Below are 27,360 nucleotides of genomic sequence, written 5' to 3' on the forward strand. Positions count from 1 at the left end.
TCACTGGGGACGTGGCCCCAGGCAAAGGGACTGCAGTGGGCACTGAAGGAAGTGGCTGGACAGAGGATACAGAATGTGGCCCAGCTAGAGGATAATGTCTTTTTTGTTTGTTTGTTTTAGAAACTTGACTTTATTAACTGTTCCCTCATTTATTGCAAGACACAAGGGTAAAGAGCAATTTTAACGGTAAGACTTCTGGTAGCGGGCACGAGCACCAGGTCCACCAAACTTCTTGGACTCACAACGACGAGGATCTGCAACCAGCAAGGTCCTATCCTACTGAATTAAGATAGCTTTGATCTCCTTCTTGGAAGCGTCATCAACATACTTCTGATAATAAGCCACCAACGCTTTGGAAACAGACTGACGAATTGCGTAGATCTGCGCTACATGGCCACCACCCTTAACACGAACTCTGATGTCGACACCAGCAAAGCGTTCCTGGCCCGGGAGGGGAACAGGTTCTAGCAGTTTGTACTGCAGGGTTCTAGGCTCAATCATTTCCAGGGGTCTTCCATTCAGTTTAATGAGACCATTTCCTCTTTTGCAGTGAGCAACAGCAGTTGCTGTTTTCTTCCGCCCGAAGACCTGGACGCTCTGCAGGGGCCCCTTGGCCGGCATGGCTCCTCCTCCCGCCAACGAGGATAACGTCATGAAGAGGCCGCCTCACTCCTGGGGCTGGCGCGAGTCCTGGAATGAAAGTGGCGGTGGCGAGGCACCACCAGAAGAGGGTGCACCGGTGAACAGAGCTACTCCCCAGGACAGCCAGCAGGAGGCACTACAGTGGTGAGCGAACCCCGTTCCATATATACATAGCCTGGAAGTAGCCCAATTAAAGTCAATGGGACCATTAACCTCTGTTAAGCAAGTCTTTGGGGGCCTGGATATTTTAGAGCCAGGGCCACACTGTGCTTTCAGACATACTAATTAGAGCTGTGTGGTCATGCCCACTGATGGGGGAAGGGCTCCTGGCTGCCACACCCACAGCAGCAGAAGCAGCCGGAGCCCCAGCCCTTTAAATCACCGCTGAAGCCCTAGGGGCACAGTCCGGGGCAGTGCTGAGGGCTGTATGGGGGGGGGGAGGGCTGACCCCCAGCCTCACCCTTGAGGCCCAACCCATCTTGGGACCTGGAGTCAAACTCCCCCGTGTGCAGGGCGTGGTGATGTACCCACACGGATGAATACATGGTCCCTATCCTGAAGCACCTGCCAAGCAGTGAGGCCTCCAGCCCCCATTGCAGTATAAAGAATATTGTTGCCAGATCAGCATCATGCGCTGTGCAAATCGTTGGCTCCTAGGAAAATGGGGCTGCTTTTGCAGATCACTTTGGAGAGGCCGGCTGTGCACTGAACATGTCGAAAGCAAACACAGGCGGGTTTGAGCTATCCCATTCGCAACTTGGCAAGTTCTTTCATTGTTTCGAGGTACTTTTTTATAGGTAGACTGAGAAGGATATGGTTTTTTTTATCAGTCCATGTCAATCCATGTTGATTTCCCTGTACACACACAAACCCACGGGGGAACTCTATTTCCATCCATCATACGAGAAATGTACAGCTAAGCAAAGAAAAATGCCTGATGATTTATTAAGTGTGTGATTCATGGCTGAAATTTTGACACATGAGGCTGGCAGTTTGTTTTTCAACAGTTATAAGGCTTGAGTATTTCAGCTCTCCAGGTCTGCTGTCATGAAGTAATTATAGTCTGGCTCCTCCCCCTTTGTTTCTCGCAACTGTGAGAACGTAACTTGATAGAAGTTTAAAAAAAATGCCTTGCACCCCTGTGATTCTGCACAATTGCCACCATTTAAATAGCGAAAACCGTTTAAAAATGCTTAAAAATAAACACTGATGTTAGGCTGTTGAAATTAGAAAAAGAGAAAATCACATTCTGCCAAGCCTATTTATATGGCTGCTGTTGAAATGCACAGAGCTGGATTTATGAGAGAACATAAAGAATTTCATTTGGGGGGAAAAATGGTCTTTTGCACCTACATTTTGCCATTGATTGACATGAGGGTTTGGCTCTGGGTCGGGTCTGGCTGCTTGGATTCCACGGCTAAATTCACCCCAGAGTCTTGGCCAAATATGCCCTGGAATGGTTTGCTCAGTGTGTCTCGGCTCAGCCTGAATTGGCTGGAGGTAAGCAAAGCTGTGAAAAACCTGCTGGCTGGTGCCTATGCAGAAGCAGCCCCGGCACGTGCAGCCAGGAGAACCCCAGCTCCACTTCTGCACACAGCGCCTCGCTCCCCGTTTAAAAATAACCCGCGTCCCCAAGCGAAATGAGTGCTCGTCAGCGGGACGCTCCATCGCTCTGCACCTTGTGCCGCTGTTTACGTTGGCCCCGGGTGGGCGTGAAATGCCACCCGCTCTGCACGGCAGCATCGTACGCTCGCTGTGCAGAGGCGTTACGTGATTCCCTGCGCGCCAGGCAACTGAGAATGGGGCCACCGTGTTTGCGGCAGGACTCGCCCTGGGAAAGCCGCTTGGGCTTTTTCCTCACGGCTGCTCCGTTTTGCAGGCTCGGCAGCTCCTCTAATGCTCCCCGAGTGCATTGAGGTATCCGCAGCACAGTGGGTGGTTGGTGCCCATTTTGCACTGGTGTAAATAACTCACAGGGCTGCATCGGGCTGTGTAAATTTGGTGTCGTTCCCCTGAAATCTGGGGGTCTGAGGATCTGGCCCAGTGATGTGGAACGAGAAACAGGCCCCGCTGTGATCTTTCCACCGCTCCTTGCGATGCTCTCCCAGGCGGTAGTAGCACCGAAGCAGACCATTGGCCGAGCCCTAGTCACACGAGCCCCATTCACTTGGCCCTTTTCTTGCTCATCTGAAGGCCTTCTAGGACAGGAGCTGTCAAACGGGGGGTTGCGCCCCAGGACTGGGTGGTGGAATGGCAGGCGCCAGGGCTCGGTGCTGCAGAGGGATCAGGGGAGCAGTGGGGGCACTAAGGCACCTCCCTGCCTGTCCTGACCCCACAGACTGTGCTGTGCCCCAGAAGCAGCCAGCAACAGGCCCGGATCCAAGGAGGTGTGGATGGGAGAGCACACAGGGCTCCATGCACTGCCCCTGCCCTGAGCACTAGCTCCACACTCCCACTGCCTGGGAACGGCTGCTTCTGGGGCGCAGCCTGGTCTGTGGTAGAGAGGCAGGAAGCTGACTTAGCCCCCCTGCTGCAATGCTGCCTAGGAGCTACTCAAAATAAGCCCGTCCTGCCCCAGCCCTGAACTCCCCCCCTAAGCCGGAGCCCCCTCCTGCACCCCAAAGCTCCCATCTTCTGCCCCACCCTGGAGCTCGCCCTCTAGTTAAGTTACATTGAGTCCTGGGCATCAACAATTTTCTTCAACTGGCTCATGAGAAAACCTGTTTGAAAACCATCGTTCTAGGAGGGGGGTGAAGCGCTGGGATGGGTTCCCTAGGGAGGGAGTGGAATCTCCATCCCTAGAGGTGTTTAAGTCTCGGCTTGACAAAGCCCTGGCTGGGTTGATTTAGTTGGAATTGGTCCTGCCTTGGGCAGGGGGCTGGACTTGATGACTCCTGAGGTGTCTTCCAGCTTTATGGTTCTATGATTCCATCTATCATCCCCTTGCCCCTTAATGGTTCAGCCAGGCCTATAAACTGTTCAGCTTGGCATGTGGAAGCCAGACTGCACCTGGCACCTCTCATCCTTCTATTCATGACTCTATCATCTCCCCCTCCACCTAAGCCACAAAGGTTCTTAGTCCAATCCCACATCAGCCCATTGCCTGCACTCCGGTTCTTACAATACTTCTGTGCGTTGTCACACTCGAGGGTTGCCAGGTATTCAATTTTCTACAGGAACACCTGGTCAAAAGGGACCCTGAGAGCTCCAGTCAGTACCACTACCCGGGCCGTTCCTATGTGTAGGAGCAGCCAGGGGGCTCCACACTGCCCCAACCTGAATGCCAGCTCTGCAGCTCCCATTGGCCAGGAATCCCAGCCAATGGGAGCTCCAGGGGCAGATCTTAGAGATGGGGCAGTACACAGAGCCACCTGGCCACTCCTCCATCTAAGAGCCCAAAGGGGGAAGACACACGCTGCTTCCAGGCGCTGATTTAAATTAAGTGATGCCCAGAGTGGTGATGCCCCAATTTCTTGCCACAGCTCTGATCCCCCTCCCGTCCTCTGAGCCCCTGGGGATCCCAGTCCCACCCCAGAGCTTACACCCACAGCCGGACCCTCACATGTGCCCACATCCTAACCCCCAGCCCGAGCCTTGATTCCCCTCTCAGCCTCTGAACCCCTTAATCCCAGCCCAGAGCACCCTCCTGCATTCCAAACTCCTCATCCCCACCCCCACCCCAGAGCTTCCACCCCAAGCAAAAGCCCTCATAACCCCCAGCACCCCAACCCCCTGCCTGAGCCCTGAGCCCCCTCCATCACCCCAAATTCCCCAGCCCAGAGCCGCCACAGGCACCTCATGCCAGGCCTCACACCAGAGTCTGCACCTCTAGCTGGAAAACTCACTGCCCTCACCCAAATCCCCTGCCCCAACCCAGTGAAAATGAGGGAGGCAGGGAGACTGGGGAGATTGATCTGCAGAGGGAGGGAGGCTGGAGTCAGTGGCGGGGCGGGGTCCTGAAAAAGGGGTAGGGCCTTGGAGGAGGGGCGGGGCAGAGGAGGGACAAGGGCGTTCAGTTTTGTGGGAGTTTCCTAGGGGGAAGCAGATCTTTCCAGATTGGCTCACACACACACTGAGTTCTCACCTGCATGCTAGATGGGCTATACCCAGAGCTCCCACAAACTGGTCCCCTCCCACACTCTCAGAAGCTGCCTTTTCTTCTGGGCTACGTCTACACTGGCACCCTTTTCCGGAAATGCTTAAAACGGAACAGTTTTCCGTTATAAGTATTTCTGGAAAAAGCGCAGCTACATTAGCAGGATGCTTTTCCGGAAAAGCACTTTTTCCGGAAAAGCGTCCGAGGCCAATGTAGACGCGCTTTTCCAGAAAAAAGCCCCAATCGTCATTTTCACGATCGGGGCTTTTTTGCGGAAAAGACTACTGTGCTGTCTACACTGGCCCTTTTCCGGAATAGTTTTTCCGGAAAAGGACTTTTGCCCGAATGGGAGCAGCATAGTTTTTCCAGAAAAACACTGACAATTTTACAGTAGATCATCATTGCTTTTCCAGAAAAGCAAGCGGCCAGTGTAGACAGCTGGCAAGTTATTCCGGAAAAGCGGCTGCTTGTCTGGAATAAGTGGCCCAGTGTAGACACAGCCCTGTTGTCTGGTCCTTAGTCTGCATTTCCCAATGCCAGATTTTTGAGGCTAGTCAGCCCAGGGGACTGGAAGAGCAAGTCCCAGGTGCAAAGTCCACCCAGCTTAAAGCGAATGCAGGCACTGCTCTGTACAAAGCAAAATGTCAGCCTAGGCTAATTGCAACCAAGCTAGCAGGGAATGATCTGCCCTGGACACAGCAAACTGAGCATGTCACCCCTAGCGGAACCCCTTGGACAGAGCAGGCCTGGTCTGCTAGGTCTGTGCCATTTGCAAGGCCTGGCAGGGTTTGCAGAGGTGAATGGCCAGGTAAGTGTTCTCTAATAGTTGGAGCCACGTTCGCCACTGGAAGTAGCGCTGGTAGCGCACTAGGTCCTTGTCCAGCTCCTGAAGGTACTGGGCCAGCCCTTGAGCACTGGGAAAGTCACTGATGTGAATAAAGGCATTGGGGGGCAGAAAGTGCTCATAGTTTTCTTGCGGGGGGCACAGACAACGGGCACAGCCCATGAGCCCAGGGCATTGCTCCAGAGCTTCTCGGTGATGTAGTCCTCATGAAGCGAGTTCTCAAAGGCCAGATAGAACTTGTACTGGGACAGGGTGGATAACTGCTTGTCCCGGGGCAGAGGCATGTGATTCCTGCCATATATATCCACATGGATGTACTTCTTCAGCTCCTCATAGTACTGCACCCGGCGGGAGCCTGGGTTCCAGTTACTCACCGCCCAGGCCACCAGCTTGGACTTGGCAGGGATGCTGAAGTTCTGGGGCTGGCTGAGGGCCTCCAGCCCCCCGTAGGGTTGAAGAGATCAGAGTCCCTTTGGTAAGACATGGTCAGGTTGAAGAGGTTATCCATGAAGCTCAGGTTAGGACTCAGGCTGGGGGACTCCAAATTGAACCAGATCGAGTGCTGGGAAGGGGGCCGAGGGCCCTGCGGCAATGTCTTTGGGCTGGAACACACATCCCTGTGATGTACAATCACAGCATCAGCCTTGAGGTACCAGGTGCGGTTGGCCGTGATGTGACAATCGTGGATGCCCAAGAGGTCGGAGCATTTTCTCAGGGCAGCATGTTGCCCAAAGGCAGGGGGAAGGATGGCTAGGTACCCCTAGAGGGGGCGGGGCCTCAGGCAGAAGGGGTGGGGCCTCAGGCAGAAGGGGCGGGGCCTCAGGCAGAAGGGGTGGAGCTGGGTCTAGCCTCCTCCATGTAGCCCACAGCATTGCTCAGAGCGGGCTGCCTGGAGCTCTGCCTGCAATTTTAAGTGCCCACAGCTCTGGCTGTAGAAGCAACAGCAGCCAGAAGCCCTGGGCCCTTTTGAAACCCTGGGCCCCGGGGCAGCTACCCCCTTTCCACTCCCCGTCAGCAGGACTGGTTGAGCCTGCATGTTTATATTTTAATTTTCTTTTGGTAACTACTCTGACTTTTTGCCTATCATTCACCAGCACGTCAAATCCATCTTTTAGAGTCAATACAATTCGTTTCACGGTTTTTCTTTACGAGCGGGTTTGAACTTCTCCCACCCCGGGTGTGTTGGTCTTGGGCAGCTTAGTCATTGGGGTGAGTCATGCTTCTCCTTTGCCGTGACTCGAGGAAATCGTTCGTGGCAATCTGCCCCCCTGATTGCAAATGGCTGGCATGAAAAGGCCATTTGTGTATTAAACGAGGAAGATAAAGTGTCTCAATGGAAGTGTGGGTGGCTGGATTTATGTTTCTGGATGCAGCCTGCACCTTGGAGTTGGGAGTTGGAATCAGGTGTGGGATATTCATGAATCTGCTCCTGAAAGGCTTTACAATTCTTCTAACCCCAATGTGCCCAGCACATGGGTCAGCTCAAGAGGAGCCTTCTGCCCCTTACCCTTGCCCCCAAGTACTTCCTGCAGACTGCAGCAGCTTTTAAGGGTAAGAGTCTACAATAGAGGAGTATGAAAAGCATCACTGAGTGAAGGAGGACGATGCACTTGGGTTTGGTCACCCAGAGCTCCTGAGGTTCCAGACTCCCTTTCCTGATTGGGACAAGCTGTGTCAAACCTGGGCTGATCCACCCTGCGTTCCAGGGTCCGGTCCAGGAAAGACATTGGTTCTCCGTCTCTCCCCCAGTGAAATGAAGCAAGGGTGCTGGCTGGGTTTCCTGGCGTTCAGCACTTGTGGGGTGCAATATCACAGGGTAGAAGGAGCCAGTTTTTTAAACTATCATAGCTGGGTTCTCCCAGGTGGGTAAGGCATTGAAACCACAGCACTGTCTGGGAGGCAGTCACTAGGAGCTGGGTGCAGAAGTCCTCAGAGGTGGGCAATTATATCTGACAAGGTGCAAATTTCTTGCTTAAAGAACAGTCGGGGTCCAGATTCCAGAGAAAATACTTTTTAAACTACATAACAGTAATGATAAGTAAATGTGGGCATCTGTTCAAAAGCAGCTAGTGTTCCAAATTTGGCCAATGGTCTCTCCGTTTGAATACCTCACAGGCAGTGAAAGGCCCAGCATATGCCTCATGAAACAAGGTTTACAGGAGCGGTCGACAAAGGCTTCCCTTGTCGACCGATCCGCGTCTAGACTGCCAGATCAGCTGATTGTCGGTACAGCGCGGCGGCCATTTTTATTTTAATGAAGCGGGGATTATTTATATCCCCACTTCATTGACTACGTCGGGTAAACTGGTTTACATGGCTCCGTTGACGGAGCCATGTACTCTAGGCATACCCCAAATGTCAGACTTCCTTCTGTCACAGGGGGTGGGTGAATTCCCCCGTTCGGGTAGGCTAGCCCCACTTCCACCCTCGGCTCCTCTCCCCAGCAACCAGAGGTGTCCAGGCTGGCCCACCACGGCTGTACTGGCTGGTCCGACCCCCCACGCTGACCCAAGTCATCCCAGACACAGCGGCTGGCCTGACTCCCGGACTGGCCGAAGCTGCCTCAGCCATACAGCCCCTGGCTGCACCAGGCCCTGGCTGCCAGCCCAAGCCGTGAGCTTCAGGCCAGTGACTGGAGCTGAGTCCCTTCAAGGGGGAAGGGGAGTGAGGGTGGGGGTTTGGAGCACAGTATGGGTGTGTCTAGACTACATGCCTCCGTTGACGGAGGCATGTAGATTAGACAGATCGGCAGAGGGAAATGAAGCCGCGATTAAAATAATCGCGGCTTCATTTCAATATAAATGGCTGCCCCGCTCTGCCGATCAGCTGTTTGTCGGCAGATCAGGGCAGTCTGGACGCGCCGCGTTGACAAAGAAGCCTTTCTTGATCGGCACAGGTATGCCTCGTGAAACCAGGTTTACCTGTGCCGATCAAGAAAGGCTTCTTTGTCGACGCGGCGCGTCCAGACTGCCCCGATCTGCCGACAAACAGCTGATCGGCAGAGCGGGGCAGCCATTTAAATTGAAATGAAGCTGCGATTATTTTAATTGCGGCTTCATTTCCCTCTGCCGATCTGTCTAATCTACATGCCTCCGTCAACGGAGGTATGTAGTTTAGACGTACCCTATGTGTGGGGCTACTCTCGGGGGGTATGTCTACACTACCCCGCTAGTTCGAACTAGCGGGGTAATGTATGCATACCGCACTTGCTAATGAAGCCCGGGATTTGAATTTCCCGGGCTTCATTAGCATAAGCGGGGAGCCGCCATTTTTAAATCCCCGCTGCTTCGAACCCCGTGTAGCGCGGCTACACGGGGCTCGAACTAGGTAGTTCGGACTAGGGTCCTATTCCGAACTACCGTTACTCCTCGTGAAACGAGGTGTACCGGTAGTTCGGAATAGGCACCCTAGTCCGAACTACCTAGTTCGAGCCCCGTGTAGCCGCGCTACACGGGGTTCGAAGCAGCGGGGATTTAAAAATGGCGGCTCCCCGCTTATGCTAATGAAGCCCGGGAAATTCAAATCCCGGGCTTCATTAGCAAGTGCGGTATGCATACATTACCCTCCTAGTTCGAACTAGGAGGGTAGTGTAGACATACCCAAAGATTTTTGTTTGCAATTGTATTATTTGTTAAAGAAGCAATATATGCACATATATTTATATCTCAGGCCTTCTTTAACTTTGAGAAAAAAGGTATCAATAATAGTAAGTTTATACGAAAACCATGATATCAAAATAGCATGCTACCATGTATAGTTTTCTTTCAAAAGGGTATAAAATTGATTGATGTTGCAACAAGGCAAAAGCAATAAAAAGTAGTCATGTGACACACAGCATACAATACAGCACAAGATACATGACAGATAGGATAAACTTACAATTAAAATAAAAGGCTCTAGAATTTTATTCATGACTATTCACAATAAAACAAAGAATTTTTTTTTTTAAAATGCCAGCCCCCATGGGCCAAAGAGTCAGATAAGGAATGAAGGCACCGGAGTCAGGATTATTGTGAAACAAAGTATAGTAATAGTTGCCAGTAAATTGTACTCACTCCGCTATGCATGTTTCCTACTTACTCAACATTTTTGTCAAACTATTTCATCTTCTTACGTGTTTCATTCCATGTTTGTTCCCCCCCTTGTACTTTCCTCCTTCCATTTCAGACGCGTTCCTATTCACCGCCTGTTATCGTGAGTGCGCACCTGATACTTCAGACAAAATATCCCTAGTCATCACTTTTGTCAAACCATTGTATCATGTGCCAGGTTGAGGTGTCCTTGGACTGTGCTGGTGGAATGTACTGACATGTTCCGTGTGTCTCTGCAGTGCTAGCAGCTGTAGTGCCCAGTTCATGTCCTGCACATTGCCGGCCAGGCAAACACCTGCTTTTGAGAGGGGCTTCTAGCTACTCATAGAGTAACTCTTGCTTTATTTTGGTTCAGACCCCAGACCTTACCCCCGGCTCATGCTCCAGGCTCTTTCTTTCTCCTACAATGGCATGTAAGGTCCCTACTGAAATCCAGTAGCCCACTAGTTATAATCACTGCAGAATGGATGTGCAGAACCAATCTAAGAAGTTATGTATCTTGAGTGCAAACGCATGCTCAACGCCTTGCATTGAAACAGAAGGTTCCAAAGCACAGACAGGATGTCAGAGCTAATGTGCTACCGCAAGGGAGCCTCCTGCCCTGATGATGAATTCACCATTGATAGCTTCTGAACAGTGTGGGTGTTTCAAAGGGGTGAGGCTGGGCGGTAGCTACTGTTAACAATGAACCCTCTGTAACGTTGCTATTGTGCCTTGATAGACCTTGGAATGACAGCTCGAGGGCTTGTCACCTGCGGAGAGATCTAAAAATGCCAGAAAGCGCCCACAAAGGCCGAGAGGAGTTCTGGGTGAGGTCCGGAGTTACGCTATTGCTGAACACAGAGAACTGGATGATCAGAGGAACAGGGAGAGGATGAAGCGTCTCCTAAGCACAGTGGCGTGGCAAGCAGGTACACTGCAGGCACTGCAGATGGAGCAGCTGTGCGACCGTCCGCTCCCCCCCACGCCCCGTAGCCAGTGTCCCAAAATCACTGAGCTAACAAAGGCAACAGCAAGCCTGACTGTCCATGAGGGCAGGGGACTGGACTCGATGCCCTTCCAGTTCTAGTGTTCTAGGATTCTATGAAGCAGTTGTGAGATGCGCCGGATGGTCTCAATCCCTGGGAGTGACTGGTTATTTGTTTGCCTTTGTGCTGCATAATGAATCGCGGACCAGAAATGACACGGCCGGTGTACAAGACAGAGGTGGGACGCAGATCCCAACCAGCGGGACTTCCGCCCTTGAGTCATTTACTGAGACAAAGCTTCAAGTGGACTTAGCACTCTTCTCTCCACTTCTGTGCCAGGTAGGGCCATTATGAGTGTGGGTGGGGTATGTGCAGGGAGAGAAAGTCCAAGGATGGTGATGTTCCATCTCTTTGCACTTCATACAGCCATTTATACCTGGACACAGTTGGCATGAAATGCTCCCAGCTCTGAGCAGCTGCTGCATATCATCAGCTCATTCCACTCCTCCCTCTCTCAGACCATGGAGGACTCTAACATTGACCCAGAACACACCTAGAGATTTCAAGGAATGGCCACCTTGCAGGGACAGCATTAGGGGTGAGATTGTCATGGGCTATGGTGAAATTAAAGCCAGTGGGACTCAGACTGGGTACAAAATCGGGGAAATGGACGGATCTTGCAAGATGCCTAATTTCCAAGAATTTCCCAGCTTTCTAGGGCCAGGACCTCAGTGGGTGTAATTGGCATGGCTCTATTCAACTGAACGGAGTTGAGTCGATTTACAGCAGGTGAGCGTCTGGCTTGTCAGCAGCGAGAAGCAGGTACATGTGTCTGGTTGTCACCTCATGGGCTGGAGTTTCACCTTGAAGTCACTCCAGCAACTGCCCTACGCTTAATGTATTCCGCTGTAATTGAAGTCTATTATACAAGCCACCTGCACAGAGCTGGCACAATATACTGTGGGAGCGTACGAAAACACACACCGCCACGCATTTCTTATTGTTGATGGAGCATGAGGTCTGTCAAGACATCACACCAGTGAATCCTGACTTTCCTGTATCGCTATCCTGAACTACTACATTGGTGACCCCAACTGCTGATCTGGAAAGCTAGCTATTCCTGTTTCCTGCCTAACAAAGCTTATACTAGATTTAAAAGGGCCAGGCTAATCACATATCTATATCTATATCTATATCTAATCTACAGGGCTTGACAAACTGCTAAATCTACTTGCCCGTGGCGAGTAGATTTCAGCCGGTCGCTCCGTGAGCCCCATTCACTGGTGCTTCGCGCATGCACAGTGCCGGTCTGGCGCATTTGCAGTGCGGGGCTGGCGAGTGGCTCGCGCCGTGGTTTGTCAAGCCCTGGGTGTGTGTGTGTGTGTATATATATATATATATATAATATGATTATGCTTGGCTATAAGGTAATATATACCATACATACCTGTATGGCCACATACACTACAAGGGAAGCTTACTCACCTGTGTAGGTAACTGGAGTTCTTCGAGATGTTTGTCCCCGTGGGTGCTCCACCTTAGGTGCTTCAGCACCGCTGATCCCGAGGATGGAGATTTTGATAGCAGTACCCCTGTCTGGCCAGGCGCGCAGGGAGCCAGTGTGTGTTCTGAGCAGGATACTGTGCGTGTGTGGCTGCCCGCCCCCCCTTCTCAGTTCCTTCTCTGCCCCGGACATGTGGTGTTCTGAAGCAGAGGGGTGCAGGGTAGGTGGTGGAGCACCCACAGGGACAACCATCTCGAAGAACTCCAGTTACTACACGGGTGAGTAACCTTCCCTACTTCTTCGAGGAGTGTCCCTGGGGGTGCTCCACCTTCCGTGATTACGAAGCAGCGTTCGTAGCAGGAGGTGGGAGTTTCGCATGCTGAGACTGTGAGGCCGAGAGTATTGTGTGACCAAATATTGTCTCTGTGGCAGCGAATGTCTGCAATGCACTAGCTCTCCCCACACACCCCTTGCTCAGGCTCTGAGGCCAGTTGCATCATGGCACCGGTTCCAGCTCCGGCACAGGGAACAGTCAGGCAGCTGCACTAAGGCCCCAGCCCCAGGAGCAGCCGGGCAGCCACACAGCCGGCCCACCTATAGTACCCCCCACCCATGATGCTGTCTGCGAATCAAGCAGCGGCAGGTTTCATCCCCAGCAGGGATACAGAATTTTGTTTCTTTATCTAGCATGAAATCATAGAATCAGCATATTCCCATCAGAAGAAACATTTCCCACTCTCCAGTCCCTGCTCCCCGGCCCCCTGGGAGTATGGTGAGCCTGCTGGAGCTCATGCCAGGCTCCCCTCGGTTGCACAGAATCGTCATCTCTGGCGTGGGGACAATCAGGATCGGGGCCCCGATGAGCCCTGCAAGTCCCAGTGAAGGCTCTTGGCATTGCCAATGCTCAGTGCCTCGTAAACAATGTCAGGAAAAGTTGGGTCCGCTGACGCCCTGACAGTCACTGCAACCGATCGCTGAGATGGGCTCGTGACACTGCAGTTAGCCCGTCTACGTGCAGCACCTAGCGCTGAGAGCCAGGGAATAGTCCACCCCCTCACTGCTAAATTCTGTTCCTTTGACAAAGCTCACGTGGTTCTTGGATTCACTCAGGCGAGCTGGGGGCTTCTCCCTACTCCTGCAGGTTCCCTTTTCTTCCGAGGCCAGACGGTTCCCAAAACCTCCTCCCTCTTCGCAGGGAGTAACTGCAGCACAGCACAGCTGGTCCTACCCTAACGGAGCCTCTATCACTGTGTGTGTGTGTGTGTGTGTGTGTGTGTGTGTGTGTGTGTGTGTGTGTGTGTGTGTGTGTGTGTGTGTGTGTGTGTGTGTGTGTGTGTGAAAAGCTTGAGGGCCTTAGTGATGCACCAAAGTGTGTGAGTCTGGGCGAGGTTTCTTTGGCGGCATGTTGGTATCAATGGGCGCTGTGCGGCTAAACCTGTTTTTTCTCTTTGACGCTCGTCGTGATTACTGATGTTCCTGTCAGCCTAGGCAATGGCCCCATGGCAAAGGGAGCTTGTGGAGAAGTGGAGGATGGAGACTGGCGGCTCTGCATGTGCTCCTGTTCCCTGCAGGACATGCAGGACGCTGGAGCTGATGTACCTACCAGGCAGAACTCTGAGGGCCTCTGAGGAACTCTGAGGGCCATCCCTCCCCCCTTCACCTCCCGCCGTGGAGCTCGGCTGATTTCTGCACCACTCAGCCAGACCGCTGCGGGGGAGCAAGCAGCACAAGGGACTGTTAGGGTTCCACGCCCCCCCATGTAGTACGGGCAGTGCAGAGCCCAAAAGGCCATTTGGGCTCCGTGGTCCCCCAAGGGAGAGGCAGGAGGGGGAGAAGAAGTGAAAGAGAGAGACAGAGAGAGAGGCAGGAGGTGGAGGACAGCTGAGAGAGAGAGAGTGGGGGAGGCAGTAGGAGGAGAGAGAGAGAGAGAGACAGAGTGAGAGACCAGAGGCTCAGGAGAGAAGACTGACGTGGAGGAGAGACCTGAAAATGCCATTTGCGGGCTAATTGGCTAGTTTAGTAAATAATTAGCCAAGAGGTTGGTGAAATCCACTCCCCATATCTTTGCCCTCCTCCTGTTTCCCATCAGTTGTTTTTCCTTATGCTCTCAGCCACTTCAGTGCAACTTGCTAGAGCACTTGTCAGGACAGAAGCCAGGGGTGAGTTGCTTTCTTTGTTGCTGTCTAGACTACGGCTTGGGTGGCAAGTTCTCTATCATTAAAGAGCCTGGTTTAGGGCAGGGGTTCAGGAGGCAGGATCCCAAGATTTTAGTCCCAGTTCTGCCGCCACTTGTGTCCTTTCCCTCTCTGGATCAGTCGTGGAGAACGTTTTTTAGGGATGGGACTTTGCCAGTGCCAGACAGGTTGCTGGTGTATTGTGATGCAAATGAATTTCTAAAAAGGGATCTGTTAAAAGGGTGAGGGAAAAACCAAAGTGAGCGGTAGGGAAGGAAACTCTGAGGTCTTGAAAGCATCGATCTTCTCTGTAAAGTAGAGAAGCCCCCACCCCCAATGGCCTTTGGAAGATCCTGTGTAAGCCACACTGCTGAGCGTGTGTTATAGTGACAGAGCCTGTGCTCTTCAGCTCCTTGCTGTTAGCTCTGGAAGTTCCTGGTGCGTTAGTAACAGGGGTGGGAGTCATAGCGAAAGGGATGGGCACTCCCACTGTATTTAGTACCTGGATCCCGGCAAAGCTGCAATCTGGAATTACTTGCTGCCTCCCTAAATCCTCCCTGCAATTTTCTGTCCCCAGTCTCCAGCGATATTTACACAACACCATTTTGCGATGCGCCACTGTAGCACTTGTGGGAAGACATTGTCAGTTGTCAGGAGAGAGCTTCATAATCCTCGAATCCTCCCCCTCCCCCCCCCCCGCGAAAGATGGACGCTATGTCTATCCCAGTGCTAAAGTTGAGGTAACTTACATTGCTCAGGGGTGTGGATTATTCACCTACCCCCCCCCCACCCAAAGAGATGTTATTTATAATGAAATAACCTGTAGTGTAGATCAGAGCTCTCAGTGATTTGAAAGGAGTTGCTATTTCAGCTTTCTTTAGACAACCCCATTATCTCTGTAGAGCTGGTATCTGGGCATCTCCCAAACCCACAGCATATTTTTGTGACCTCCATATGTCAGCCGACGGTCAGGGCAGTGTGTGCGTGTGTGTTACACCCAAGTCTTCAACTGCTGAGACACAAAGTCTCGTTGCAGTGGGCAGCCTAGGAGGCTGGAGGGCTCCCCAAAAAATAGTTTAACGTCTGTGACTTTACTGCTAGGACCGGGGTCCTGTCGCAGAGGGCAGCCAACAGGCTCTTAGATGCCCCGAGTTTATAGGAAGACCTTATTACACCTTAGATTTTAGCTGCTAGAATTCATAATTCCTTCGCAGCGGGCAGCCTTGGGGAAAGACTGAAAGGTGCCCCAGTGGATTTTGCCACCTGAGTGTGACACAAATCCAAATGCCCAAGCTCTTCCTATATCTGTCCCTAATGACCGGCTGAAGTTCTTTTAAATTGTGCTTGGTTTTGTTACAGCAACTGAAGGAGTCAGGTTAAAGCTTAAACAGTTACTATTTTATTGTTACAGGGTAAACTTAGTTGTTAAATGCTACTGCTGTGTTACAGATAACACAGACACTACAAAGGACAGGACAGAAATTACACTAATAAGTTACTTACAGGTACCATGAAACCCTTTTGGTTCTCTGAGCTCTTATTAAATGCATGCAAAATAGACACATAGCAGGTATATATTCTCACCCCTGCGTTCCAGACTTGGCGTGGCCAGCGTCTTTCTCTCAATCCCTCGGGAAGAAGTAGGGCGAGATTGGGCGTCCCATAGTCCTCGGGAGACAATCAATACCTGCCAGCAGGTATAGATGATTGGAGCTCAAATGGGGTGGGCTGCTGAACCTCTTTTTATACCCCTTGGGTTATGTAGGCTTCTTCCTGGTCTCAAGTGGCCAATTAGGAAAAATGGCTTTGAACACCAAGTTTCCCACGAAGGGTGCAAAGCATAATTTACACCTGGGAAAATGCAGACAATGGGCACCTCTGGTATGTGATGGGCGAAGATTCCTCTCCTGGGACAGTGCAGGCGTGTCAATTACTGGTACTAGCCATCAGGGTGACGGGAGGCCCCGGGTCGTCAGCTAGCCCATTTACTGTCTGGTTTCTGTTTATGGTAGAGTCAGGGACAGGCAGCACACCTGCATTCCCAGGGCATCAAAGGCTGACTGCCTTTCTCTTGCTCTCTGGGGGCGGGGAACAAGATGGGGTTCATGGAAAAACAAGATGGGGTTTGTGTCTGGCTACACCATACAACACAATTCTTATAATTTCCTATGCATTGATACTCTACATATTTAGATAGAAAAAATGACCTTCAGCAGATCAGAACCTTTCCTCCCGTGGCATGTTTTATATGTATAGCCCTTCTGCCAGGTAGCTCCGGCAGCAGCCAGAACTGGGTTCAATATCTAGGGCAGTGTTTCTTAAAATTTTTAAGACCGAAGAACACCAAGCAATAATTTTTTATGGGGATTTTTTTGTTGAGAAAAAAAAGAGTCCCCAGGGAAAAGTTGTTGATAAAAAAAAAGGAGGTTTGCCCCTTTAAGGGCGGCCATTTCCCAGGGAAAAGTTGTTGACCAAAAAAAAAAAAAAGCCCCCGAGAAAAGTTAACCAAAAAAGGGGGGGGAGGGGCTTGTCTCTTGTTCCAGTGAACCACGGAACACACTTTAAGAAATACTGATCTAGGGGTTCCTTTTCATCCATCTCACACAAATCTGGCTCAAGCTCCCGCCCAGTAGCCTGGGAAATCCACATACACCGCTGGGTGCCTCTGAGAGGCAATGCTTCCCCACTTGCAAGCGCAGAGTCTGAGCCTAGTAAAGACATTTTTAATGAAAGAGGGAGAGAAGTAACATGGCATTAACTTGGGACAATACCACAAACAGAGTTCATAAGCAAACCACAAGTAAACGTCCCAACTCAAATAGATTGAGCAATTCCTTAGCTTCTCAGGCCACAAGTCCAGCAATGTAAGTGTCCCATTCACATGCCCAACCTTTCTCTGTACCCACTCACTGTTGCTGCCCTTGGTCAGGGCAGATCAGAGCTCAGAAGTGATTTTAAGAGCTCACCTCCCACCCTTGGGGGGCGGGGATAGGAAACATCTCACCCACTCCATTGGCCACTCGCTGCTACTCCCACAAACCACCCCACTGGCATTCTGTCGCTGCTTCCGCCAGCCACCCTGTTGGCTGTCCGCTGATGTTCCTACCGGCCACCCACCGGCTGCTTCCGCCAGCCAACTGCTGGCCGCCTGCTTCTGCCAGTCACCCTGCTGGCCGCCTGCTGCTGTTCCTACCAACCACCTGCTGGCCACTTGCTCTTTGTCGGTTTCCTTAGTGATTTCAGCTCTTGACCCAACACCTAGGCTAGCCAAAAGATTCCAGGCCCCACTGGAATAATAGTGCAAAATAACAGGGGGTATGTCTACACTACCCCGCTAGTTCGAACTAGCGGGGTAATGTAGGCATACCTCACTTGCAAATGAAGCCCGGGATTTGAATTTCCCGGGCTTCATTTGCATAAGCGGGGAGCCGCCATTTTTAAAACCCCGCTGGTTCGAACCCCACACGAGCTACACGGGGCTCGAACTAGGCTTCCTAGTCCGAACTACCGGTACACCTCGTTCCCTCTGAGATTCTTCATGATGACAGTGTCTCTCCTGACAGCACTGGGAGTCGTATTTTACAATTCCTACATTTAGGGTTAACATGGTTTGTGACCCCCACAACGGTGAAATACAAAACATTCCATTCCAACAATTGACCATCCATCAGGCCTACAGCATTGACTGAACTGGATGTATATAACCACACCCTGTATTCCTTCCCCATTACAGCATGAGCGGTATTTACATATCAACAGTTGCTTATCTTGCAGGGCTAAACTACTGAATGAGCATAACCACACCTACGACTGCTCTCCCCTTTCAGCTGGCTGCATTGGAAGCAGTGGTTCAGACCCTGGTTCAGATGAGAAATATGAGGGTTACAGGGTGCTCCTGCAAGGTACAGAGTGTCACACCATTGCCCCTCGGAGGGGTAGTCACTGGCTATCCCAAAGGCAGTTTGCGTTATACTTCTCTCTTGGAATCGAGTCGTTAAGGCCATGAGGTGGCCCATGTCAGTTTCCCTTTTACACAGAAAATCAAGTTTATTCTGGTTCCTGTGCTGTTGTGAGCGTGAAGTCTGTTTACGTGTTAACGAAGAAGGAGCATGACCAGAAGGTTTAATATCAGTTCCAATATTCTAATCCCAATGTTTAACATTAATCCCAGAATTGTATTATACGTCGGCGATTACAAGTATCTTTCTGATGCCACACCCTCTGTTCAGATCATCAGGCTTCAGGTTTGTTCATTACCTATTGTGTCACTGGACTCCCTTCCATGTAATCAGTCACTGGCTTTTCTTTCTGTCAGTGTTCCCATCTGTGTGTGCTCTTATCTTAGCCATTTTATGGGAATGTGGTACCTCAGTGTCTGGCACGATAGGGATCCAGGGGGATCCTGCATATTTGTTGTCCCTTTGGGCAGCTGTCTCCCAACTCCAGGACTGTACATAGGCAAACAAAACCCAGCTAACTTTTGGGGGTTGCCCTGTGTTTTCCCCACCCAACACTGAGTCCTTCCATACCCCCTTGAGGGATATGATCTGTGCTCTCCGGGGTAAGATTGTCAATTCTTTTCTCAACACCTTTCCCATACCTGCTCTCTGTTTCTCACCAGCCTGTGGAAAGACACCCCTGTTTATGCTAGTTGGGGCATTGGCCTTCTCACGAACCACTAATTAGGCTGGGAGACGGTTTGACACAGAGTGAAGTAGGCTGCCGGGCAGCTCTGGATCCCTCTGCTGCCATAAGTGCAGTGGTATTGGGGTAATCCTTGCTGCCACCTTGTGCCAGGCCTTTCCCTTGAAGTAAGCTCCCAAACTGCCCTGCCACCCCTCCACAGGAAAGTTAAGGTAGCCACCTTGGGCCCAGCACCCAGCAAACCAACCCCCAAATGGGACCAAACCCCTTAAATAAATCTGTCCTTCTCTGTGTAAAAGATTACACACTGAACGCTCAACAGATAAAGCCCCTTTATAAATGAAATAGAGATACTCACAATAGTTGTTCCCCCTGATACCAATGATGTATATTGGTCCTAATAGTAAACTCAAGTATTTTATTACGTACAAACAGTATGATTTAAGTGGTTGCAAGTGAAAATGGACAGATCAAAGAAAGTTACTAAATTAAAATGAAAAGGAAATGTGTATCTAGTTCTAATTCACTGAGAAACGTACTGCAAGCAGATTCTTAACCTAGAGAGTTGCTCTTATTTCAGGCATAGCCTTCTAGTCAGAGAGAAACTTTTTTACTCTGACTTGGTGTGACACCCCCCACGCCGCCCTGCGGCGTTTGCCCGGAGGGCTCGCTGCTGTCCCCGAGTCCTGAGTTCCCCAGTTCCTCTTATCCGTGTGTTTATCTTCGGTTTCCCACACCCCAACAAGGCGGGCGGGGGGGGAAGGGGGGCCCGGGCCCGCCCACTCTCACGGGCCCCAGCCCAGGGCCCTAAGGGTTCTGGTCCAGCCGACCCGAACCCGGCTGACGGGGTACGACCCCTTAACTCGTCAGCCCACCAGTCATCCCTGACTCTGCCCTGGGCTGCTTCCTTCCCCTCCGGCTCCCGTGCTCACCAACACGCCGTGGTCCGGTGCACCCGTATGCCGGGTGAAAGGGGGGGGGGCAGCTGTCGCTGCGTTGCTCCTCTAGTCCGCGGGGCGGGGCGCGGCGCGGCGCGGCACTACACTACACTACACTACGCTCCGCTCCGCTCCGCTCGTGGTCAGCCCCCCCCCTTTCCTTGGGGCCGTGGGTCCATTTTTAAAGTTGGCGCCGGGGTCGCGGCCCCGGCGTCCTGCGCCGTCCCCGCCCCTAAAGCCGGGGCGTCTGCCCGTTGCCGAGGCAACGGGGGCCTGGTCTCCGGCGCGCCTGAGGCCGACACGTTCCTCGCCGCCGCCGAACACCGCGGACAGCGGCGGGGGGCGCTCGGCCTCCCGCTGTACAGGGCGGCCAGACGGGGCTCTCCGCCACGGGCGGGGCCGCCCCGTCACACTTGGGTTCCCAGCACTCTTTGTATCCTTTTGAGGTGTGCCAGGCCAGCCGAAGACAAAGCTCTGATAGCTTCCTATTGCTGAAATAGGCTCTCTCCCAAGGTAGGAGTCCTTCGTTTTACATCCCCCTTTCTATGGTAAAATACCCGTTTCAGGATGAATTCCAGCACCAGGTGGTATGGTCACAAGTCTCACTAGACCAATCACCTTTGGACTCACAAGACAAAGAAGGCTGTTTACACGTTGTTAAGTTAATCACCAAGTCCTTACATTTAATATTGTAAACAGACTCACTCTTCAGATGTCTAACTCACAAACATCCCACTCTCCCTACCTTTAATATCAGCAATTCACAGACACTTACCTTCCTTCCTCCCCCTTCCCCCCCCCCCCCCCCCCGCATCCCTCTTCTGTTCTGCAATGTGATTTGTCCTTTTCATATTTGTTCATTTTTTTAATTGTATCCTTTGGTATCTATGGTTGTGACTATTTTCTTCCACTATTTGATCTGAGGAAGTGGGTCTGGCCCACGAAAGCTCATCATCTAATAAACCATCTTGTTAGTCTTTAAAGTGCTACATTGTCCTGCATTTTGCTTCAACTACCCCAGACTAACACGGCTACATTTCTATCTCTATATACAAGGATGATACATGCACCAAAATGGGCCATACAGATCCAGCAGATTGTAACATTGAAGGAATTTTGTCCAAAGAAATGTTTCTCAACCAGTGGTATGAGTACTCTTAGGAGTACTCAAGAAAAGTCTGGGGTGTACGTCAACACGCTGAAATTTGGAGAAAACTGAATTTTTGTTTTAAGTTTTAGTGTTTTATTATTTTTGTACTTTTTACACCCAAATATTTCAGCACCCGCCCAGCTATAATTATGTTGTTTAAACAAATGTGTTGCAATGATAGAAAAAAAATGTGTGTCTGAAAATTGTAGGTAGTGCGGGTACTTATAATTTTTTGAAAAAAAAGGCATACTTTATTTAAAAAAATTGAGAAACATGGGTCCAAAGCACCTCCATATGCCAATTTTTACAAAGAATGGAGCTGGGGGGAACCATCACAGATAAGTTCCAATTCTGTGGGGGTTTCTGCATTGAGCACAGCAGAACTAACATGAGCTATTGCTTGCCTGCTTCATCCTAGGCACCTCCCAAGCCCTTCAGCATAGTGAAAACTATAAAACACAATTCTTATGCATGGATGCTGTACATATTTAGATAGAGAAATGACTTTCAACAGATCATAACCTTTCCCTGATACATCAGATGGCTTGCTTTATTTGCAATATCACAATTATCTACAGATGAGGAATATGGCAGTCACTGGTTGCTCCCCCAGGTATAGTGTGTCACAGAGGTGATTTCATCAGAGGCAGATGGTGGGGGTACGAAAGAACACGTACACACTTGAATGTGAGTCTGCAAGTGATTCTGCTTCATGATTCCTCATATGAGGCTTCAGATATATGCGCAACACTTTCTACCGTGCTTTGCCAGGTCCTCACACTGTTGTGTATCTCCTTCCACCCACACCGGCTGCGTCTAGACTGGCATGCTTTTGAGAAAATACTTTCAATGGAAAAGTTTTTCTGTTAAAAGTATTTGCGCAAGAAAGCATCTATACTGGCACGTGCCTTTGCTCAAAAGGTTTGCTTTTGCGCAAAAGCATCCGTGCCAGTGTAGACGCTCTCTTGCGCAAGAAAGCTCCGATGGTCATTTTAGCCATAGAGCTTTCTTACGCAAGATATTAACGTTGCTGTCTACACTGGCTCTCTTGTGCAAGAATACTTGCACAAGAGGGCTTATCCCTGAGCGGGAGGGTCAGAGTATTTGCGCAAGAATCACTAATTGTGTACATTACAAATTCAGTGTTCTTGTGCAAATACTCATGGCCAGTGTAGACAGGTGGCAAGATTTTGTTGAAAATCATGCCAGTCTGGATGCAGCCACCATGTTTAGTTATCGCTAATCACTAAGCTGTTATTTCTGTTTCTTGCAGTCCAAGCCCAGCCATGCCACTCAACGAGCACATGAACAGTCCAGCCTGCCGGCATCTCTTCATCTTTATTCTCTCGCAATTTGTAATGGCCTTCTGCTTGTTTGCCTACATTCGGATCTCCAAGGACCCAGGCCCAGGGCCCCAGGCTGGCCAACCCTCTGCTCTGATCGCCCAGCCTGCAAACAACCCCACAACTCCACAGCCTGCTTCAGAGCTCACCATCCTGCTGTGGACCTGGCCTTTTCACCAACGTGTTGAGCTGAGAAAATGCTCCGAGCTCTTAGGCATCCCGGATTGTCACATCACAGCCAACCGCAGCTGGTACCTCAAGGCTGATGCTGTGATCGTACATCACTGGGATGCGAATTCTAGCCCAAAGGCACTGCCCCAGGACCCAAGGCCTCGCTCCCAGCGCTGGATCTGGTTCAGCTTGGAGTCCCCCAGCCTGAGTCCTCACCTGGGCATCATGGATAACCTCTTCAACCTGACCATGTCTTACCGAAGGGACTCTGATATCTTCACCCCCTACGGGGGGCTGGAGGTCCTCAGCCAGCCCCAGAACTTCAGCATCCCTGCCAAGTCCAAGCTGGTGGCCTGGGCGGTGAGTAACTGGAACCCAGCTTCCCGCCGGGTGCAGTACTATGAGGAGCTGAAGAAGTACATCCACGTGGATATATATGGCAGGAATCACATGCCTCTGCCCCGGGACAAGCAGTTATCCACCCTGTCCCAGTACAAGTTCTACCTGGCCTTTGAGAACGCAGTTCATGAGGACTACATCACCGAGAAGCTCTGGAGCAATGCCCTTCGCTCATGGGCTGTGCCCGTTGTTTGCGGCCCCCCGCGAGAAAACTATGAGCGCTTTCTGCCTTCCGATGCCTTTATTCACATCAATGACTTTCCCAGTGCTCAGGGGCTGGCCCAGTACCTTCAGGAGCTGGACAAGGACCCGGTGCGCTATGAGCGCTATTTCCAGTGGCGAACGTGGCTCCAACTATCAGAGGGTCCTTTTTGGGCCGTTCACTTCTGCAAAGCCTGCCGGGTTTTGCAAATGACAGAGACCTACCAGACCTGGCCTGCTCTGTCCAAGTGGTTCCGCTAGGGGTGACATGCTCAGTTTGCTGTGCCCAGGGCAGAGCATTTCCTGCTGGTTCGGTTGCAGTTAACTAACACTGCTATTTTGTTTTGTCCAGAGAGGTGCCTGCATTTGTTACAAGCTGGATAAACTTTGCATAAGGGATTGGCTGTTCTGCGTCACTCGGCTGCAGGGGTGGATATAGAGCAGGGTGAGCGGGGCGGCTGCCCCGGGCCCCACACTTCAAGAAGCCCCGCGCATGCCCCATGGCACCACCGCGTATGTGCATAGCGTCACTGCGTATGCGCCGTGGCAAAGGGGGGCCCCGCGAAATTGGGCTCACCTGGGCCCTGCAAAATGGCCATCTGCCCCTGCTCAGCTGACTAGCCCTAGAAATCTTCAATAGTGAAATTTCATGCAAAATGAGAAAGATAAAACAGAACTTAAGGGAGTGAGGCGAGGGGCCAACTTTGGGGGAGCTCTGTTTACAGCCAGTCTAGGATGTTTGTAAGAGCTCGAATAATCTGCTTCAGCCTGGGAGACTGACAGGGTTGCCAAATTTCTACTCCCAGAAGACTGAATACCTTCTGAATACCTCCGCACCTGTGAAGCCTCAGCCCAGAGACCTGTGCAATGCCAGATGAGTCTTCTAGTACTTAATAATATCACTGCTCTTCATTCATAACCCAGCAAGTCCCTTTGGTTGATCCTTCCAGGAGCTGAGCTGATTTCAGGGCATGTCTACACTATGAGATCAGGTCGAATCTAACATGGTAGATTTCTGGGCACCCAATTTAGAGAACACCAAGGTCCGTGTCCTTGTTATTGGCAAGAATCATATGTTGTCCAAAGAAGCATGTCCACATTACAGAGACTGCCGTTGACTCAGAGAGCAAGGCACCATGGGTAGCTATGCTTCCGGTGTCCACGGGGTCCAAAACTCTTAATTCGAACTAGGTAAACCTCATTCTACGAGGACTAACGCCTAGTTCGAATTAACTAGTTCGAATTAAGGGCTGTGTAGCCACTTAATTCGAACTAGTGGGAGGCTAGCCCTCCCCAGCTTGCCCTGGTGGCCACTCTGGGCACCACTAGGGAAACTCGTCTGCCCCCCTCCCGGCCCCGGAGCCCTTAAAGGGGCACGGGCTGGCTACGGTGCCTATGCCAGGTGCAAGCCTGCCAGCACCCAGCCAGCAGACCCTGCACCTGGCACGGCATGAGCCATCCACCCGCTGCCACCCAGCCCTCTGCCTCTTCCCGGAACAAGGCTGGCAGCTCCCTGGAGCCTGCCTGGGGCCGAATGGGGGCGGGTGCCCGCCTGGTCTAGTGCGGAGATTGGGGGACCTCATCCAGGTTTGGGGGGAAGCCTCCAACGTCCACGACCTCCGCACTAGGCACAGGAAAGTGGCCGTCTAGGGCAGGAGAGCTGCCAGCCTGGCCACCCAGGAGCAGGCTTGCATGAAAATCAAGGTGGTCCAGTGAGACCCCCGACCCTGAGCCCTGAGCTTAGAACATAAAAACATAAGAATGGCCGTACTGGGTCAGATCAAAGGTCCATCTAGCCCAGTAGCCTGTCTGCCGACAGCGGCCAACCCTACGGACCCTGGAGGGGATGAATCGAAGACAATGACCAAGCCATTTGTCTTGTGCCATCCATCTCCAGCCTTCCACAAACAGAGGCCAGGGACACCACTCCTACCCCCTGGCTAATACCACTCCATGGACCCAACCTCGATGAATTTATCTAACTTCTCTTTAAACTCTGTTCTAGTTGTAGCCTTCACAGCCTCCTGCAGCAAGGAGTTCCACAGGTTGACTATTTGCTTTGTGAAGAAGAACTTTCTGTTATTAGTTTGAACCCTGCTACCCATTCCTTTCCTTTGGTGTCCTCTCGTCCTCCTATTATGGGAACTAATGAAGAACTGTTCTTTATGCACCCTCTCCACACCACTCATGCTTTTCTAGACCTCTATCATATCCCCCCTCAGTCTCCTCTTGTCTAAGCTGAAAAGTCCCAGTCTCTTTAGCCTCTCTTCATATGGGACCTGTTCCAAACCCCTGATCATTTTAGTTGCCCTCCCCTCTCCCACCCTCTCTCTTCCCCTCTCCCACCTCCTTTTCCCAGTCTCCCCGAGTTTTGTTCAATAAAGAGAGTTTCTATTTTTGAACACACGTGTCCTTTATTTTGTACATCAGGAAGGGGGGGGCTAGGGAGGGGTAAGTGGAAGGGGGTGAGGGAGGAATGGGGTACAAGCCCCCAACGGGGAGGACTGGGGTGGCTCTGCAGGCTCCTCAGGGTGGAAGCTCTCCTGCAGCCCCCCGATTGATTCCCCCCCTGGATGGCAGCATGCAGCAAGTGCAACCGGGCTGATGGCCGAGTGCTGTGATGTGCCCAGTGTGGGCACTCAGGGCACTCCAAGCCAGGGCTGCTTTGCAAGCGGGGAACCCTGAGAACTGTCTGTCCAGGGTGGGGGTTGGGTCCCTTTAAGCACATCCCTCGGCTAGCCTGAGACAGCAGCTCCACACTCTAAGTCCTAATCTGATGCCCTGCCGGCACTGCTTCCGGCCATCCTTAACCCCGGTTCAGGGTCCACTCAATGTGGACATGCTAGTTTGAATTAGCAAAATGCTAATTAGAACTAGTTTTTAGGTCTAGATGCACTAGTTCGAATTAGCTTAGTTCATATTAACAAATTCGAATTAAGTTAGTTCAAATTAGTGCCATAGTGTAGACATACCCAAAGCGACTCACGTCTGCCTTCTATCCTGCCAAATTCCCAAATCAAGTACTCTGGCTGGAGCACAAGGAATAGCAGGTGACATAAAACAGAACAAGGAAGGCAAAGTTACAGGGAGTGGATTTCACCTATCTCTTGGCCAATTATTTACTAAATGTTGATTTTCTGCAACTGAAATATTGTTCTAAACAATAAAATGTCTCTCCCTATTTAAACATCCCCACCCTAAACTGAGGTGCAATAACAAGGAAGAGTGAAGGCGTTGGACTGGAAACACGTCCAAAGAGGGGCAATATCAGACTGAACCCTACCAGGTCTGCCATCTCGGATGCCTGTGACCCAGCAGCTTTCCCGCTGAATGGGATGGGCAGAGCACTGTGCGTGAGCTGGGATCCCAGATCTTCTTGGGTGCCCGAGTGGCTCTTTTCAGAGCAAGGGAATGGGGGTGGACAGAACGGTCCTCAGAGTTCTGCCCGGCAAGTACATCAGCCATGCAGGTGCAGCTGTGCTAGTGCCAGGATATGAAAGAGACACGGTGGGTCAATACAAGATCTTACCTCACTTGACTTGTCAACTGTGACAATGGAGGACAGTCCTGCACTGCACTCCAGCTGGCTGCAAACAGGAGTGAGACGTGAGGAGTAAGGAAGATGCTGGAAAGGAAGCGGGGAGTCACATATCATGGCACAGGCTTGCTCCTTCCCCCTCCAGTAGCCCTGTGGTGCATTTGGTTTGTACCCACAGTAGTAGATTATGAGCCTTTTATCACTTGTTTGTTCTGATTCTGCCCATGGTGGGGCCTTGCTGGTTGCATGTGACGCGGCACCTTTCTCTCTGAATGGGAAGGGCAGATCTTGGGTTTTATGGCTCTGAGTGGGGGTTGAGGCCTCTATGGTCTGTTTCCTTAAGTCACCAGCTCCTCCTGAGCGAATCCAAAGGCTCTGAGAACAATGTGAACTTTGGCAAAGAAGCCGGAACCTTAGGCCAGATCCTGTCAGGTAATGAGCAGGAATAGCAGGGTGGAGGAGAGAGAAATGCCAGGGGGACAAGAGGAAACAATGAGGAGACAGGGCAGGAGGGGTATGGGACGGGCAGCCACACAGCCGGCCCACCTATAGTACCCCCCCACCCATGATGCCGTCTGCGAATCAAGCAGCGGCAGGTTTCATCCCCAGCAGGGATACAGAATTTTGTTTCTTTATCTAGCTTCAAATCATAGAATC

General features: G+C 51.4%; 2 protein-coding genes across 4 annotated transcripts; one reads left to right on the plus strand and one right to left on the minus strand.

The window, feature by feature from the left end:
• Positions 1-82: 82 nt before the first annotated feature.
• LOC102445436 (3-galactosyl-N-acetylglucosaminide 4-alpha-L-fucosyltransferase FUT3-like) lies at positions 83-25,975 on the plus strand. Of its 3 annotated transcripts, XM_075903003.1 has the most exons (3): positions 650-786; positions 10,395-10,584; positions 22,325-25,975. In XM_075903003.1, the coding sequence occupies exon 3, from the start codon at positions 22,338-22,340 to the stop codon at positions 23,424-23,426; it is 1,089 nt and encodes a 362-aa protein (XP_075759118.1). In that variant the 5' UTR covers positions 650-786; positions 10,395-10,584; positions 22,325-22,337; the 3' UTR covers positions 23,427-25,975. The 3 variants fall into 3 exon arrangements, with proteins under 3 accessions (XP_075759117.1, XP_075759118.1, XP_025042558.2); XM_075903002.1 differs by lacking the exon at positions 10,395-10,584 and having other exon boundaries at positions 83-786; positions 22,325-25,972; XM_025186773.2 differs by lacking the exons at positions 650-786; positions 10,395-10,584 and adding an exon at positions 14,067-14,304.
• Positions 5,493-7,309, minus strand: LOC102445672 (4-galactosyl-N-acetylglucosaminide 3-alpha-L-fucosyltransferase FUT6). Its single transcript, XM_014575606.2, is given in 5 exon segments — positions 5,493-5,719; positions 5,722-6,039; positions 6,042-6,342; positions 7,090-7,141; positions 7,263-7,309. Coding segments are annotated over 5 exon segments (945 nt in total).
• Positions 25,976-27,360: the final 1,385 nt, after the last annotated feature.

This window comes from Pelodiscus sinensis, chromosome 19 (genome assembly GCF_049634645.1).
Source record: "Pelodiscus sinensis isolate JC-2024 chromosome 19, ASM4963464v1, whole genome shotgun sequence".
Classification (NCBI taxonomy): Eukaryota; Metazoa; Chordata; order Testudines; family Trionychidae; genus Pelodiscus; species Pelodiscus sinensis.